The following is a 17534-nucleotide window of genomic DNA, read 5'->3' as shown; positions in this document are numbered from 1 at the left end:
TATATATATATATATATATATATATATATATATATAGATAGATAGGGTTTCTTACTTTCGAAGAAATGTTAATAAATGGGTGAGTTACCTTCAGAAATTCACCATCCAGCTCTTTTAAGAATTTTTGCATCTGTAATTGCAAAAAAATCACAGTTAGAAGTGATTTTTGTCACCTAGACAAGCTAGTTGTCTGTCAAAAGAGGAATTAATTATTTTATACTGTACCAAGGGGATCCTATTTTATATTTATTTCCATAGATTAGTTATCATTTCCTTCCCTATTTTAGGCTTTACTATTTTATGTTATTTCCTTTATCTCCAAATAATTGATCTGATTTAATTATTGGAGATATTAGGTGAAATATCTTTCATTTTTATATTATTTCTTTTTATTATCTTTCCTATTCTAGGATCATGTAAGGATTATTTATATCCGCTTTCATATCAATAAAATTATCCTGAATGCCGCTTATATTCTGCATTATTCTGAATTTCATCAATCCCTCATTTACAAATCATGACATGAAAAAGGGTGTTCTACTTTAGTCCCTTTACCATACAAAATCAATGCCCGTTTAATCCATGAGGGCCAAATATAATACAATGTAACTGAAAATAAATCAGAAGCATAAGCACCTTACTGGTTTCTGCCAAGTCAAATCCCATCAGAAATAAAGCCTATCAAAAGAAACATTTGTTTGATATGCGAAACTATTAGAAGTAATATATATGTAAGAATGAATTGCAGAAAACTATTCATGCCTAAAAGAGTCATCATATAGTTTTATAATCATTATAGTAACTGCCACAACTTACTGGGGGACCAAATACTGGATCATCAGCATTTAATGGAACAAATTTAGGGTCCTCAACCAATTCGCTTGGAGCCCCTTTAAAAAGAAAAGATCCAATACTTTGAATTAAAAGGAAACAATAAAACATTAAAATGACGCAATATTGGGAAAAATTCCTCTACAAAGAATTTAAATAAGGTAAAATCATTGGTAGAGATGAACCAAATTACCATGAAGCATTGTTGTGTAACTTGAGCAATAGGATAAGTTTAGGTGTTAATGTAAATGCCCCAAAGTAGAAAATTGTTCACCAATGGAATATGATTTAATTAATTATATTCATACGTGCTCCAAATCACTCACCAAAAATAAAATCAATAGGATTCCTCTATAAATGAAGTGCCAATCATTGTAAATGCAGCTGAATCTATCCAACAAGTCTGCGATAACCATGTAGTTTATCCAGATCAATAAAGCATGATGGCTCGTGTAGAATTCTAGTTGTACGCTCATGCTTAATGTAGCGTGATACGAATAACATGATAAAAGACATAATAAAACAGCATGTGAAAAATAGGAGAATTTGTGTTTGGAGTCTCCAATTCTAGTTTGGCTCCATTTCTACAATAGCCGTTATCTTTGTAGGATCGACCTCTATGCCCCCATGCTAAACAATTATCCTCAAAAGTTTCCTTGATGACACGCCTAATACACATGCCAAAGGGTTTATTTTAAGACCATATATGGCTTGAGGCATTTTAAAACACTCTTCAAGTCAATAAAATGGTCTTCTCAACAACTTTTAACAACCACATCATTAATATAACATTTGACCTGTCGATATAACAAGTCATAAAAAATGTGTCATAACGTGTTGATAAGTTGCCCAAATTTCTTCAAACCCTAAATATAATTTATCATGCATGGATGATAGTTCATCTCAGAATAAATATAAGTCAAATAGCTTTTCACAGTAATAGGATCAACCTTTTTAATTTTGTTCTCTTATTTTGGATAGCTTTCCCAGCCATGATTTCCAACAGCAGCAACAACAGGCTGCAATGCTACTGGAAATCAGCCCCAGAAAGGATTTTTGAAGTTTCAACTTCAGGAAAAGTATCAAAAAACCTTCAATTGATCGAAGAGCTGAGCTGGTTGGGAGAAGAAAGGGAATGAAGAAGAAGAAGGATTTTGGGGAAGATTTTCCAATAGCTTTTATTCCAGAAATCAATCCTTTAATAGGTAATTACAAATGAGAAAAGATTTAATCCACTCCTAAAAAAACTCTACAAAAGAAGAAAATCCTATTTGTAATAACGAACTGATAAGTACAAATAGAAACCAAATTTATCCAAACAAATTCAAACTCATCTTTATTCTACCATAACATGAATGTTGATCTGATGCTTAAATCATGAAAAATTTTTCGTATACCAACTATCATTATTTAGCGACCAACATTTTATATTAATGTCTATTATCTCCTTCGGCCTAGATCTAGTGGTAGTGTCTTCTACTACAAAAATGGGTAATCCATAAAAAGATTTTTTTTTAAAATTTTCAATTGATCATAAATAAATAGAATTAGAGATAGAATTATAGCCGTTAAGATGGTGCTTGATACTAAGATTTTTAATATTATAAGTGATTATGCTCCTTAAGTAGGTTTAGATATAAGTTCTGAAGAAAAACTCTGGAATAAACTTGAAGAATTAATACAAATGATACCTATTGAAGAAAAAAAAAATTTATTTGAGGAGATTCAAATGGACATCTTGGTAGAGTGACATAAGCTTTTAGAAATATTTATGGTGGCTATGATTTTGGAGATAGAATTATAGCTCTTAAGATTGTTATTGATACTAATATTTTTTAATATTATAAATACTTATGCTGCTCAAGTAGGTTTAAATATGGGTTCTAAAGAAAAATTCTGGAATGAACTACAAGAATTAATACAAATAATACCTATTGAAGAAAAAATTTTTATTGAAGGAGATTTAAATGAACATGTTGATAAAGTGACAGAAGGTTTTAAAAATATTTATAGTGGCTATGATTTTGGAGTGATTAATGAAGAAGACAGTCATATTAAGTTTTATTTTAGCATATGATTTTGTTATTGCTAATACTTTATTTAAAAAAAGAGATGAACATATTATTACTTGTAAGAATGGATCTAATAAAACACAAATTAATTATTTTCTTATGAGAATAAGAGATCATCGAAAATGTATAAACTGTAAGGTCATTCAAAGTAACATCGATTATTAGTTTTGGATTTTAAGATGAAGGTTTGTAAGATAAAAAAATACTATGAATCATTATCATGAAATTAAATGGGAGCACCTAAAAGACAAATAAAATTAATTTTATGAATAAAATTTTAGATTTCAAGATTTGAGATTTTCACGGAAAAGTAAATTCTATATGAGAAAAAGTAACAAATACTATTAAGCAAATGACAAAAGATATACTTGGAGAACTAAAAGAAAAAATTTCTATAAATAAAAATAGTTGGTGGTTGAATAATAAAGTGTAAAAAAAAGATAAAATATAAAAGGTTGAGGTTGTGTTATAAAAATTGGTTTAAATGTAAAAGTTTAGAGAACTAAGAAAAATATAAAGTGGTCTGTAGGTAGTCTAAGAGAATAACTTGTGAGGCTAAAAATTTTACTTTTAATGATCTTTATATAAGTTTAGATACTAAACATGGTGAAAAATATATGTATAAACTAGCCAAACAAAGAGAAATGAAATGTACAAATTTAACTCAAGTAGAGTGTATTAAATTTGAAAATCAAAACATGTTTTTCTTAGAAAAAGATATTTAACATAGTTGGGTTAGCTATTTTGATATACTTTTCAATGAAGTTTTTGAAAATATGATCGACCTTAGTGATCTTAATATCATTAATGATAATAAAATATTTTATTTTTACCATCGTATTAGTAAAAATGTTGATGAGACTTTAAGAAAAATCAAGGGTGAAAAATCAGTAGAACTTAATGATATCCCAATTGAAGTGTAGAAATATTTAAGAGATTGGGAGTTTCTTGGCTTACTAAACTCTTTATTATTATTTTAAAAACTAAAAAAATGTCTAAAGAGTGGAGGAAGAGTATTTTGATCTCCATTTTTAAGAATGAAGGGATGCAAAAGAGTGTGCAAATTATAGAGGAATTAAGTTGATGTGTCATACTTTAAAATTATGGGAGGGGGTAATTGAACATAGGCTAAGACATGTTACGAAGATTACTCATAATCAGTTTAGATGTATGTCGGGTAGGTCTAACAAGGAAGCTATACATGCATATAATATAGTAGTAGTAACTCTAGTGACACAGTTGTAACTATGTGTGATTAAATCATTAAAAAAATGTGAATGCTCAGATATCTCGGGTCTATTGTTCAAAGTGATGGTGATATAGTTGGGATTGTTGTTAGTAGAATTCAAGTTGGTTGGTTAAAGTGGAGGAGTGCTTCAAAACTATTATGTGATAGAAAAGTACCACTTAGACTGAAAGGAAGATTTTATAAGACAGTGATGAGACCTACAATGCTCTATGACGCAAAATGTTGGCCTTTAAAAAAGAAGTATAAAACAAAGTTACGTGTTGCTGAGACGAGAATGCTTAGGTGGATGAGTGGCTTAACACTTAGAGACAATATGCGAAAGGAATATATGCGTGACAGGATTGGTGTAGCTCCAGTGACAGACAAAATTAGAGAGAGAGTCATCTTAAATGGTTTGGTCACATTAAACATTGACTATCTGATGATCCGGTTATGAGAGTATATATTTTAGACCCGACTTACGTTAAGAAAAGTAGAGGTAAAGTTACGTGTTGCTGAGACGAGAATGCTTAGGTGGATGAGTGGCTTAACACTTAGAGACAATATGCGAAAGGAATATATGCGTGACAGGATTGGTGTAGCTCCAGTGACAGACAAAATTAGAGAGAGAGTCATCTTAAATGGTTTGGTCACATTAAACATTGACTATCTGATGATCCGGTTATGAGAGTATATATTTTAGACCCGACTTACGTTAAGAAAAGTAGAGGTAAACCTAGAAAGACTTGAGTTTATTGTATAAAAAATGATCTTAATTTATTAGAATTAAATGAAAATATGAAACTTACATATTGTTGATGTGCACAAGATCCATGGGTTGACTTAATTGAGCACAACATAAACAAAAACAAATAAGGTTTCACAAAACCAAACTCAAAACATCCTCATGATGTGTTGGATATCTTGAAAAAAGTGAAGAATCAAAGATATTGATCAATAGTTCATCATGTAAAATCAAATTCATCACATCAATCCCATTTTTTTTTAGGATTGCTAAACCATATATGTTCATTCCAATAAATTGCATGTTTTACATTGTCTGAATTTTCTGGAACTTAACTTTTTGAAGGTCCCTATAAGAAATCTTTCAAATTTTAAGCAAACCATTACTTTATTGCTTGCATTGAATCTCACATTTCTTTTGTTCATATTTACAATATATTATCATAATTAGCATCCTGCTTTCTGCAATTATTTTCATGTAATTCATGCATGTGTTACATAAATGAATGTCAAATTTGTTAATTATTGACTCAATAAAAAGTTCAACAAGATCTATAACTTTTCTAGGTTGATATCTTTTGACTATTTGAATTGACTCAAACATATAAATTTATTAATAAATAAATTATATTCTAACTCAATCATACATTATTATAAATCATTCTCTTTTATCAATCATTGTAAAAGATCAAGAAAAAGTTTGCTAACCACTTCATTTTTCCATCAATTATGGGATATAAGACCAATAATTTTTTTTAGTACAATTTTTCATAGAAATTTTCATAAACATAACAAATAATTGTTTTCACATATCTATTAAACACAATTGTTTTTTTTTTTTTTTTGAGAAATTTACATATAGCACACTATTCTCATATATTAACATATCTCACAACTAAACTTACATATTTACAAAGAACTTTGGTGCTTTAAACCTATGCATAATAAGATGTATTTCACATTTAAAAAGTGGTAAAAGTGCTATTTATGATGTGATATTAAAGATTTGAGTGCTATGTATGTAAATACAAACATTTAGAGATATGTAAATAAAAAAGAATTGTGTCCTATGTAGTAAATATCCCTTTTTGGGGTAAAAGTATGCAATTATTAACATGTCAATAAACTACAACTTGGCTATCTGCAACCAAACATACAATTATTACATGGAATAAAATGACACATTTTAGAAAAGTAACCCACCATTATTTCATTTTTGGTTGTTTCACATGTTTTGCATCATGGAGCTATTCAAAATAAATCTCCTTTTGAATTTGCCAGCAATATCTATCATCGGTTATCACTATACTTTTATCTTGACTAACACAAGTTGCGACACCACCAATAGTGTTACTTCCTTCAGATGCAGTTGTCTTTTCTTCAAACACTTCATGGCTATTTCATAACAAACTCTTCAAATTCATAATAAGGACATTTAAATACATACCACAGAACTCTTATATATTTACATATATAATACCTAAACATTCATATTTACATACATACCACTCAAATCATTAGCATCACATAAGAAAATATCACAATCATGATCTTCTTAAAAGTGAAATATATTTATTCATGCAAAGGCTCGTGACGCCAAGGTGCTATAAGTGTAAAAATCCAACTTTGGGTGTCAGACATGTAAATACATAAGAATTGCATGGTATGTATGTAAATAATTTCACCATCAAGTGATATATAATGAATAAGTCCACCAGTTCAATTAGCCTACTTTCCTATCAATTTGCAGTCAACCGAAATAGCTCATCAAACAAACTACACAAAAACAAAAAACAAAAAACAAAAAAAGGAAAGAAATCACAATTAAGAATAAACTAAATAGCAACTTCAAGGAAATATTCATTAAAAAAAAACATAAAGAAAATAAGAGCTAATCCTATCAAGAAAGACTTAGAGAGCAAGAGAACCAACTTTGATTCTTCCTTAACCATGCTTTAAGAAGAAATTTATATTAACCAGGAAAACAATCATTATTAACACTCCCGCAAAACAACACACCATTGAAATCAATTGGAACCGAAACAAAGTGAACAACCAAACTACAACATGTGCTGATATGGGCGGGAAAGAAGCATTTTCATAAACCCTAAAATCTTAATTGTTGTGCACATAAAAATGTGTCAACGCTGATCTTGAGGAGATCTAACATCGAGAAAGAAGAAATAACAGTAAAGAAAGACCCACCGATAGAAGACTAAGATGCCCGCTTATCCAACCAGATGCAACCACCCGAGCCAAAGCTAAAGATCGACCGGATGTAGCCGTCAGAGCAAAAGCCTAAAGCCGACCGAATAAGGAGAAGAATAAAAGGATGACCGATTAATCCAAATTAGTACTAATCAGACTAAAACAAGACAAACAAGCATTTGAACCAATCACTTTAAGAAAACCAACCAAAGGCAACAACCTACCTTCTGATAGATCCAACTCGAGGAAAGACCCAGTTTCTTAATAACACCAGCTATAACACGAACGCCTCCGAGGCTACTCATTAGGTATCAAGAAGTGACGATACAATAGAGTCTTATAGTCATCCTATTGGCTCTCCTCATTGAGGAACAATGTATTTATTGAATTATAATAATTCACCCTCTACCCGAATGTCTTTCTTGCTCTGTCATAGGAGCTTCACATCTAGAAATCGAGGGTCGACAGTCATACTAGATCAACTCATTGTCAAAACCTAGCCGATCAAATCAGTCTTGTCGACTCGAAATTAACTAAACAATACCAACTCAGTTTAATTGATTGAACCGGCCTTATGAAGCCGAAGTCAAACATGATCAGATGACTAAGCTAGAGAGCAGTCAAGCGATAGAAACTCATATATATAAAATACTTAAAATATCGTGTATAGCTCTCAACAAAGTAGAGTAAAAATATAATATCACTATATTGTACATTTATACCCTCTTTTCTTCTATATAAGTGGGAGATCATTTTATGAGAATAGAAAGAATAGACAAGAAGAATTAGTGTTCATTACTGTTCACTCCTCTCTTTATTTCTCTTTTTTTCTCCCACTCTATTCTTTGAAGTGTGATTTACGGACAAATCAGGATTCGACGTGCCGAAAACTAAACAAATTAAAATGCTCAGATTAAACATAAAGATTGTGGTGGGTTAGGTGATCTGAGAACCTTCAGACGATGCTCTTGTTCTGACTGGCAAGATTGCTCTCCTTCCATTCATGAAGATGGAGTGACTGCGGAGCTCAGAGGAGGAAGACGAGACAGAGGAGAATCGGATATCTGGGCATGAACAATTTATGGAAGGGAAGCAAGACCGGATACACTGTAGCGGTGGCAGAGTATACGCGGCCATTATCGCTCTGATAGTCTGCTCCAATGGCCAACGCCTCTGTGGGTAAGGCTCAGATCCTTTCTTTTATAGATTTACATAATTACTATCTAATCCTTATATATTTTTATTTTTAATATTTATTTATATAACATTTTATTATCATAACTACATGAAAAATTGTAATTTTTTCATTTTTTTAATAAAAAAAATTGAAGTTGTATTTAATTAAAATGTAAAGTAAATTAGTTTTCTTTTTTTGAAAATAAACTGAAATTTGTTAAAACGGCTTATGCTTACGAGAAAAATTTGCGTACCTAACAAGTTCGCAGGGCTGCGTATATTTAGGGTTATAACGAGGTTATAGGGAAGTTATAGAGGTTACATCTTTTTTATATCCATGTAACCTCCATATAATCTCCTTGTAACCTCCATATAACTCAAATATATACAACCCTGCGTACTTGTTATATATGCAAATTTTTCTCTATGCTTACAGATTTTGCAAAAATAAAAAATATATTTAAAAATTATTTCATATTTTTTATTCGCGTCAAATCAAAAATAGAATTTATGAATTTAATTAATTATTAAATATATATTAATTAACAATAAAATTGATTGCAAATTTAAAATTAAATAATTAGTAAGTAACATTTTAATTAAGATCTAAAATATTTTACAATATTAGACAATTATACTTCCAAAAAAACTGTATGAGCGGCATCAAGTCTTTAACATTTAAATGTTAATTTATAATTTAACATAAATAATTTCTAATAATAACTTCCACGAACTTTGTTAAACAAATATTTACAATATTTTAATTTTTTAATTAAATTGATTATTAAAATTATTATTATTTAATATAATAACCTTTTATGACATTTAAATTCATCTAATATCATAATTTTTTTTTTAATAAAAACGTAAATTTATTTCTGCATTTATAAAGAAAACAAGCAAAAATCACAAAAAAAGAGTAAGTTTCTTCTAAGAGTTTGTTTGATTTGTTGAAAAATAGAAAATAAAGTAAAAATAAATACATAAATTTGACATTTTGTTGTTTGGTTATCATTAACATTAAAGTAAAATTTAAATACACAGAGTTTATAATTTTCAAAACAGTTAACAACTTGACATTAAAAATACAGCCAAAATCTAGCCCAAACTCAAATTATCATGTGTAGGGGTATAAACAAGCCGAATATGAGCAAGCCTAAACTCAACTCGTGTTCGACTCGTTTATATTTAAACACAAAACGCGTGTTCGTGTTCAGCTCGTTTGCTTAGCGAGCCGCCGCACACGAGTTGTTCGTGAACAAAGTCATTTTGACAACTCTAATCACGCAGTCATATTATAGTTTACCGTAGGGGCAAAATTTAAATCTTAATTATTTATATTAAAACAATATTTAAATAATAATTTAACATATTTTTATTTTATTTTTTTAATTAAAAATTTTAATGATTATAAATCTTTGTAACCTTATAGTCAATTAATTTTTTTCAAAATACTAATCATCAATAAATATATATATTATTGGTGCGTAGTATTTCAAACCAAAACGACCAGAACATGAACGAACAATTTTTTGTTCATGTTCGATTCGTTTAATATATTGCACAAAAAAAAATTATCTATGTTCCGCTCGTTAACTTAACGAATGAATCAAAAATCACTTCTTAACGAGCCAAATACGAGCTGTTAGCGAACAACAGACTGTTTTGACAGCCCTAATCATGCGTGACTCCCCTAATCATGCGTGACTCCTTGCCTTAGGGGCTACCTTGCGCTTCATTTCTCGTAAAAGAGACCTCCATCCATTTGCTTCCTTGCAAGGTTTTTCTCTCCTTCTCTGTTGCCTTGCAATACCCCAAAATATATAATTTCCAATATCATAAATTTAAATAACATATTTTATAATTTGACAATGATCATTAAAAATAAATAAATAAATTTAGTGCGGCATATTATATTAAAAAAAATAAAAAGAAACTTAAAATCTAATTCCCAGAGTAATTTATGAACAATGTGAAGAGCTTATTCTTACAACTATTTCCATAAGCTATAAGAGACTTCATTACACATCCCACAACTTCTTGTAATCATCACAAATTCTTCAGCACTTCAATAATTTTTTTTTTTTTTCTGCAGATAAATCAGCTTATTATTAGCTACAACAACAAAATCATCAGTATTTACACATAAGCCCATAATTTGTAGAAAATTTCATAAAATAGAAGCTTAATATTGGGAAGTAAATTGAAACTGTAGTACTGCTCCACCAATACCCATGGTTTCCTGTTCTTCTGGTACTGGCAAACTATAAATTACAAATTGAAATGTGATTATCAGACATTGAGATTAAGCCATGAAGAACAAGTATATAACTAAGGGGAATTTACATACATACCACACAATTTTATGCATTTACATATCCAACACCCAAAGTTTTATATTTTTCACTTTTAACACCTGGGTGTCATTTTATGGTATGTTAAAGATTTGAGTGGCATGCATGTAAACGTGAGTTAAGGTGGTAGATATGTAAAAAATATTTCTGCAACTTTCGTTGAGAATGGGAGTATTAGGTACAAACCAGCTCTAGAGTTTTGACTGAGGGACCTGGTTCTGTGTTTTTGCTTTCCGAATCAGAGCTTCTTGTGTTAGTGAAACAATAAGCTGGACAAAAATATGAAGATGGCTGAGTGTTCTTCACAAAAATTTAGAACTTGTTAGCATGGGGTTCGTTCTAATCGTCAAGCTTATAGAAGTATCAAAATAGTCCCGAAACTATTTAAATTGGGGTTGAAATAGTCCTCATTGAGGAATATTAGAGCTCAATTTTAAAATATTCAGGGACTATTTTGACACTTCTATAAATTACGAGACTGAAATGAGCCCGCGTAAATAGTTTAAGACAATTTTGACACTTTACTCATTTTCAAAAACATGTTAATTTGTTTGTATTTTTTTTAAGGTAATTTTTTTTTTTTTTTTTTAGGTTAAAAACCAAACTAGAAACATTCTTAAAAATAAAAGAAAAAATAAACATAAAATTGATCACAAATAAACCCTTAGAAATTGTTGATGATTCATTTACCTCGCCTTTTTGGTTAAACATTCGGCCGGTGACGAATCCTCGTCCGCCAAAGGCCGAAGGGCTCTCTATCTATCAAAATACATGAAGAATACAGAATAAGAGATTGATAATTATAATTTTACATAAAGCAAACAGTGGATATAAAAAACTACCACAAACAATAACCAGTCGTCAGCTTTGACAGATCTGTGGAACCACATCCTGAAAAACATAAAATTGTTACCATGCAATTACATACATAGCACTCGAAACATTGTTATTTACAAACTAGCACTCTCTTTCATCCATTCTGCAAATTCTCACTTAAATATCAAAATTCACGATAAAACCCCAATCCAACCCGTAATTTTCATTTTTATCTGCATCAGTTTGGTAATTAAAAAAAAATCGAGCCGAGTCCAGTTGAATATGTAATGGAATGGATTTGGATTGGGCGAATCATAAGTTGTTCATGTTTAGTTCGAGCTTGAGTTGAGCTTTCGCACATACATTCATATTTGACTTTGCTTAAATTTTTTTATGTTCATTCTTGATTTGTCCTTGGCTTGTTAATATGTATATTTAAATATATACCTCTCAATTTCCATATCTAATACCTAAACTTCAATTTTTACATACATACCACCTTATCCATGCATGACTGGTATATTTCACTTTTTAAAAGTTAAAGAGGTGGAATGTTTTATTTGATATGAAAATTTTGAGTGGTATATATATAAAAAGCAAAGTTTAAGTGTTAGATATGTAAAGACGTAAGAATTGAGTGACATGAATGTAATTGCTCTCTATTTATATTAATTGAACAAACAAACAATTCAAACAAGCACTTAATTTTTTAATTTAAAATTATGATTTATACTTCATTTTTCATATAAAATTACCAAACAAGCTAAAAATTCGAATGAATATTTGCGAAGTGATTACAAAATAATTTTACAAATTTAAATAAATAATTAATTAATTAAATTTTAAATTGGCTTCCAACTAGTTTATACCAACTAGTATATAAATTATCAATAAGCTTTCTTACAATCAAATAACATAAATAAATACTAATAAATTAGTTCATTAAAATTAAAAAAAATGCATTAAATTTATATGCATATTTATATTAAATTATACTATGTTACAATCAAATATATAATTAAATATGCCATATTTATTAAAATTTAATTTAAATAATATGACGTAAGAATAGAGTATTTAAAAATTTTTATGTTATTATTGAATCAAACTTTATTTAAATAATACGACATCATCAGGAGTAATATTTTTATTTAAACAAGATGGTTTAGTTTTGTATGATTCCTAAACTGTCCAAACACGTGCCGATTTGTTGTGATTCATATACCTGAGTAAAGTATCAAAATTGTCCGTTGAGTATTTAATGGGATCATTTTAACTCCGAAATTTATAGAAGTGTTAAATCAGTCCCCATAATCTTTAAATTGGGGCTGAAATAGTTCTCCATGTAGACTATTTCAATCCTTATTAAAGGAGATTGTGGACTAAATTGGCACTTGCATAGACTCTAGGACTAAAATGATCGCTCACAAAAAGTTGGAGACTATTTTGACACTTTTATCATCTGACAATATCATTTGTTTTCGAAAAAAGAGAGAGCAAAACTAAAATTTTAGTAGAACTTAACTTTCTTGAGTTGTCAGCAAACAAATGCAAGCTTTTATAGGTTAAGGATGATTTAATATTCAAAAGCTCATCATTTGATCACCAATTAAAATTAGGGAGATATCTTAGAATTCAACGGATCAATAAACTGAAGCTCTAAGAAGTTTAGTCCGATAAAACATCTACAGGTATGTACTGCAAGCCCACAAATTAAGCATGCAATAAAGAAAAAGAACAAGGACTTGTTTTTGAGAGAGTTCACTGACCAACGTGACCATTTTTTTCATCAAATTATAGCTACAAAAAGCGAATGATGCTGATCTTTTGCAAGAGAGATGCAATTTTCATTTATAAAAAAAAAGAATGACAGTTCTGGAAAAATGTTTAAAAAGTCATAAGAAAGCTCATACTACTAAAAATATCATTAATTATAAAGGTAATTCAAAATTTAAGCAGTCCGCGGAAAAAAGGGCGCAATTACATACGTAATAAACAATTCTAATGTATTTATACATCTCACATATGAACTTTCATATTTATACGCATAACACTCAAATTATTAATATCACATAAAAAAACAGCACTATTACTGCTTTTTAAAAGTAAAAGAAACATTTTTATGCATAGGTTTAAAATACTAAAATGCTACGTAAAAATGAAAGTTTAGGTGTGAGATATGTAAATACATAAGAATTGTGTGCTAGTTAAGTAAATGTTCCCCAAGAAAAAAACAAGGACTTGTTTTTAAGAAATTTTCTCTGAACAGTGTGACCTATATTTACGTCAAAATATAGCTACAAAAAAGCGAATGATGCTCATCAAAAAGAAAAATAATTCTAGAAAAATGTTGTTAGCAAAGTTATAAAAAAAACTAATGCTACAAAAAAAATATATAATTCAAAGTTTAAGCAATCCACAAGAAAAAAAAAAAGGGGGAACAACCAGAGTAAAGAAATCATACGAGTGATCCAGACTGAGCAATGCAGTCTTGAGACCTTTTTGCCTGTGAGGATCTAGGCTAACGCCAGAGAATATGAGATCTGAAGCATATGCCACAACGCATCTGCATCACAATATTTTTAGCTTATCAGAGAGTATGATAAAATAAGATTATAAAAATAACAACCATAAGAATATACGTTAGAGATGTTAAGGGGTTGTTTGGGATCACATTTGATATTTATTTTTTATTTTATATTGTTTTGTTTATGTTATGATTTAAATCAAAATATGATTGATATGATATAACATGCTTAGTTGTTTTTAAAGCACTCAAAATAATTTTTAGATGTTTTGAGTGTTTTTAAAAATAAACTAATTTATTTTTAAAAGTAGAAATTAAAACATGCAACAATGTACCAAACAAACATGCTTTTAAAATAAAAGCAAAAAAAAAAAAGTGTGAAAATATGAGAAGATTGAGTTCTTTTCAATATTCACTTCTCTTATGTGGGTCAGCCATCACCTCCAAATCTTTGAGGATATGATTGAGAAATCTTCGGAAACCTTTAACTGGTTTATTCTCATCTTATTTTACGTTTTTTTTCTATTTTTTTATTCAGAATTTTTTATTTTTCTAATTTAGGTTAAACATATTTGTTATGTTTGTAAATAAGGAGAGATTAGTTTCCCTATATATATGTACACTATTTTTGAATAATAAAGAGAGTAAATTTCCGAACCAAGTAATCTACATGGTATCAAAGCTTGGGAACAAACCCTAGCTTCCTCCTTTTGTTGGAACCCTCCAACAACCACCATAATTTCCTTCTGAGAGCTGTCTGTGATGCGGGCTTCAAAAATCTCTCCCAACTACAGGCTTCCCGCATCTCTACAGGCAAGCTTCCCAAAGCTCTCCCTGTCACAGGCTGAAGGCTATCCTAGAGCAAACTCTTTTGCATATGTCCACAAGAAGTTGCTAAGAGTGCTCGTCATTCATCCTATTGAGCGGTTCTTATGGTTTACTATTTCTTCTGGCCTCATTAAGCACCAAAATTTGTGAGAAAGAACTCATTTTTTTCCATTATGATTGATGTTTAGATGTTTTTGTTGGCATCACTTTCTGATGTCACGATTGTAGGTGTCCGCCTGCACGACTCGAGATAATTTATGGTTCGTCCATAACATCCCGTAGCTTGAGACACCCATTCAGAACTCTCTAACACATGTTCGGTGCACATAACTAAGGTTGACTGTGATTTAGCCTTACCGGGGAGAACCCGCTGTCGAAGGGGCTTAGTCAAGACACGGGACATATGTGCTGCCCATTCTAGTGTTTAGAAGTCACCGCACGTTCGTCTGAAGCCAAATGTGGCCATGGGAAGTCATTGAGTCCTCCTACGCACATTGCAGGGAAATTAGGGTCTGAACCGACCAACCAGCACCGTGGCTTAAGGCGACCGTCTATAACGAATCCCTTGGTAAACGATCGATAAAAGTGTTCATTTTTGAAGTTGTGGGATCATATTTCAGTCATATGTAGTCTCCCACAACTTTCAGATTGAAGAAATCCTCAGCCGGACATTTCCGGTAAAAATCAGTGTCTGGGGGCCCGTCGGCATTCGAACCCCCAATTCAGAGCTTCCAAAATGTTTATTGTAAGCTACAGAGTCGTATCCTAGCGACACACACCTTTCCATAGCTTCCGGGTCGATAAAAACGGTCATGTAGACCACCGGGCCCAAAATTAGAGTCTAGACCGTTGGGGTAGTATCCGGCCCCTAACGGTGGTTTATTTATTATATATTATAATTTATAAAATTTAATTTTTTAAAATACCATAAATTTTTATATATAATTATTTTAAATTATTTTATATTTCGAACAATAATGATTCGAACACGAACGAATGTATCACTGTTCGTGTTTTGTTCTTTTAACTAACCGAACGAAAAAAATTGTTTACGTTCGTCTCGTTTATTTATCGAACGAATCGAACACGAACTCATTAACGAACCTAACACGAACTGTTCGTGAACAACGAGCTTTTTTGACAGCCCTAGGTTCGAGGGTCCATCAGACCCCCCACCACGCGATGTTTGAAGAAAAGTGGAGTGAAAATGGTAAAAAAAAAATTAGGGAGGGGTGGCGCATATGCGCCCCCTATGTTGGCGCCTAGGCACAGGGTAAGCTGGGATGCTCCATTGAGCATACACTTGTTGCCCGATCCTAAGGTTACACTTTGTCTAATAGGTGTGACGTTCATTGAATGAGATTGTTTCTCCACCTTTAAAGCTATAATCTATACATCAAATAGGGATCAATATGTCTGTAGTTGCGCCACATTACTAATAGACAACCTTAGTCCTCTAAGATATCTCGTTATTGTGCGCTCCTCTTTTTCTATCAACTCACATTTTAGTATGAGTTGATTAAATTTAGTTGCGTACTCCACAAATAATCTCCTTGGCACAAGTGGTAGAGTTTCATGAACATATCATATTAGTAATACACGAGAATATATTTGCGATGTATCTCCCTTTCATCTTAAACCAAATAGTGATTTTACTTTTCCTCTCTTGCTGACGAAGACACTTTGAGTTATTCCACCATAAGAAACCATTATTCCTGAGGTTAATGGCTACAAATTTAACTCGTTTGTTCTGGAAAATGTTTTTGTACTCAAAAAATTATTATACTGTTTGGAGTCACTCAATAAACTCATTCAGATCCATGTGATTGTTAAAATATGATGAAAATTCACCTTTACTCAAAGATCCCGACTTCTTTGATATTTTATGCTAAATCACCAGAGTATTGGTTCTTCATCACTAAAAACTTCCCAAAAGGAGGGATTCACTTCCTCCACGCAATCTGGCGAGTCACCGTTGTGGTTATGGGTGGCTTCACCAGATTGTCTTCTCTTAAAAATGAAAATTTTTTGTTGCAGTTGGACGATTTCCCGTTGTATTATCCTCCATAGTAAATTCCTTGACAGTTCATTGAGGTTTGTACATGGTAACATGCCTTTTCACCCAAATAGGTTTTAGGCATATCTAAATTGCAAGTTGGTTGTGGGCATAGATTTTGGCAGTAGGTGTCAAGTGGAATATTAATGAGCGCAAAAATGTTGGATTTTGAAATTAGGGTTGTGGCTAGGAATTGCAGTAGAAGTACTTTGGGTATGGCGAAGAACTTTTTTAATTTTGGATTTGGGCAAGAAAGACAAAACCTTAAAATTTAGGGTTTGTCGGGCTCTGATATCATATGATATAGTTTTAAGACTCATAGAAGGTGTTTAAGAATTGACTTTAGCAGGGAGGTGAGTTACATGACAGAAGAATCATGGCAGTAAAGTAATTATTTAGCATCTTATGTTGCACAAAATTTCAACAGAGAGAAATAATAAGAGTGACAGGTAGAGAATTTTTAAGTGAAAAACTCAAAAGTGAAAAATATCACGGGGTCTAGCTCAATCAGAATGATCTACTATGAATTAATGAGTACGCAAGACCCTTGTTCCACATACGAGAAAGAATTAAACAGTTCGTCGAAGTACAATGTTCATATGTAAAAGGACCTACTGTATAATGGTCAAAAGCGATAACAATTGAGAGTAGTTATCAGGACTTCAGTGCACCGTCTTCAAGGTGCATCATTGCA

General features: G+C 31.0%; 1 protein-coding gene and 1 long non-coding RNA gene across 2 annotated transcripts in view; both read right to left on the bottom strand.

Moving 5' to 3' along the window:
• Window positions 1-8268, bottom strand: part of LOC110036896 — a 26550-nt gene extending 18282 nt beyond the window's left edge. Inside the window, exons 1-4 of the mRNA XM_020741447.1 lie at window positions 8037-8268; window positions 817-890; window positions 637-678; window positions 56-130 (exon numbers count right to left, since the gene is read on the bottom strand). Coding sequence (XP_020597106.1) covers window positions 56-130; window positions 637-678; window positions 817-890; window positions 8037-8220 — 375 coding nt within the window. The 5' untranslated portion in view covers window positions 8221-8268. The remainder of the gene's footprint in view (window positions 1-55; window positions 131-636; window positions 679-816; window positions 891-8036) is intronic.
• A 1912-nt stretch (window positions 8269-10180) lies between these two features.
• On the bottom strand, window positions 10181-13991 carry LOC110036899. Its single transcript, XR_002295275.1, has 5 exons — window positions 13894-13991; window positions 11456-11504; window positions 11304-11372; window positions 10800-10882; window positions 10181-10523 (listed from the first exon to the last, which is right to left on the bottom strand). It is a non-coding gene; the product is annotated as an uncharacterized LOC110036899 (long non-coding RNA).
• Between the last annotated feature and the right edge of the window lie 3543 nt (window positions 13992-17534).

This window comes from Phalaenopsis equestris, unplaced genomic scaffold (assembly GCF_001263595.1).
Source record: "Phalaenopsis equestris unplaced genomic scaffold, ASM126359v1 Scaffold212352, whole genome shotgun sequence".
NCBI classification, from domain to species: domain Eukaryota; kingdom Viridiplantae; phylum Streptophyta; class Magnoliopsida; order Asparagales; family Orchidaceae; genus Phalaenopsis; species Phalaenopsis equestris.
This window is presented reverse-complemented; position numbering and strand designations above follow the sequence as displayed.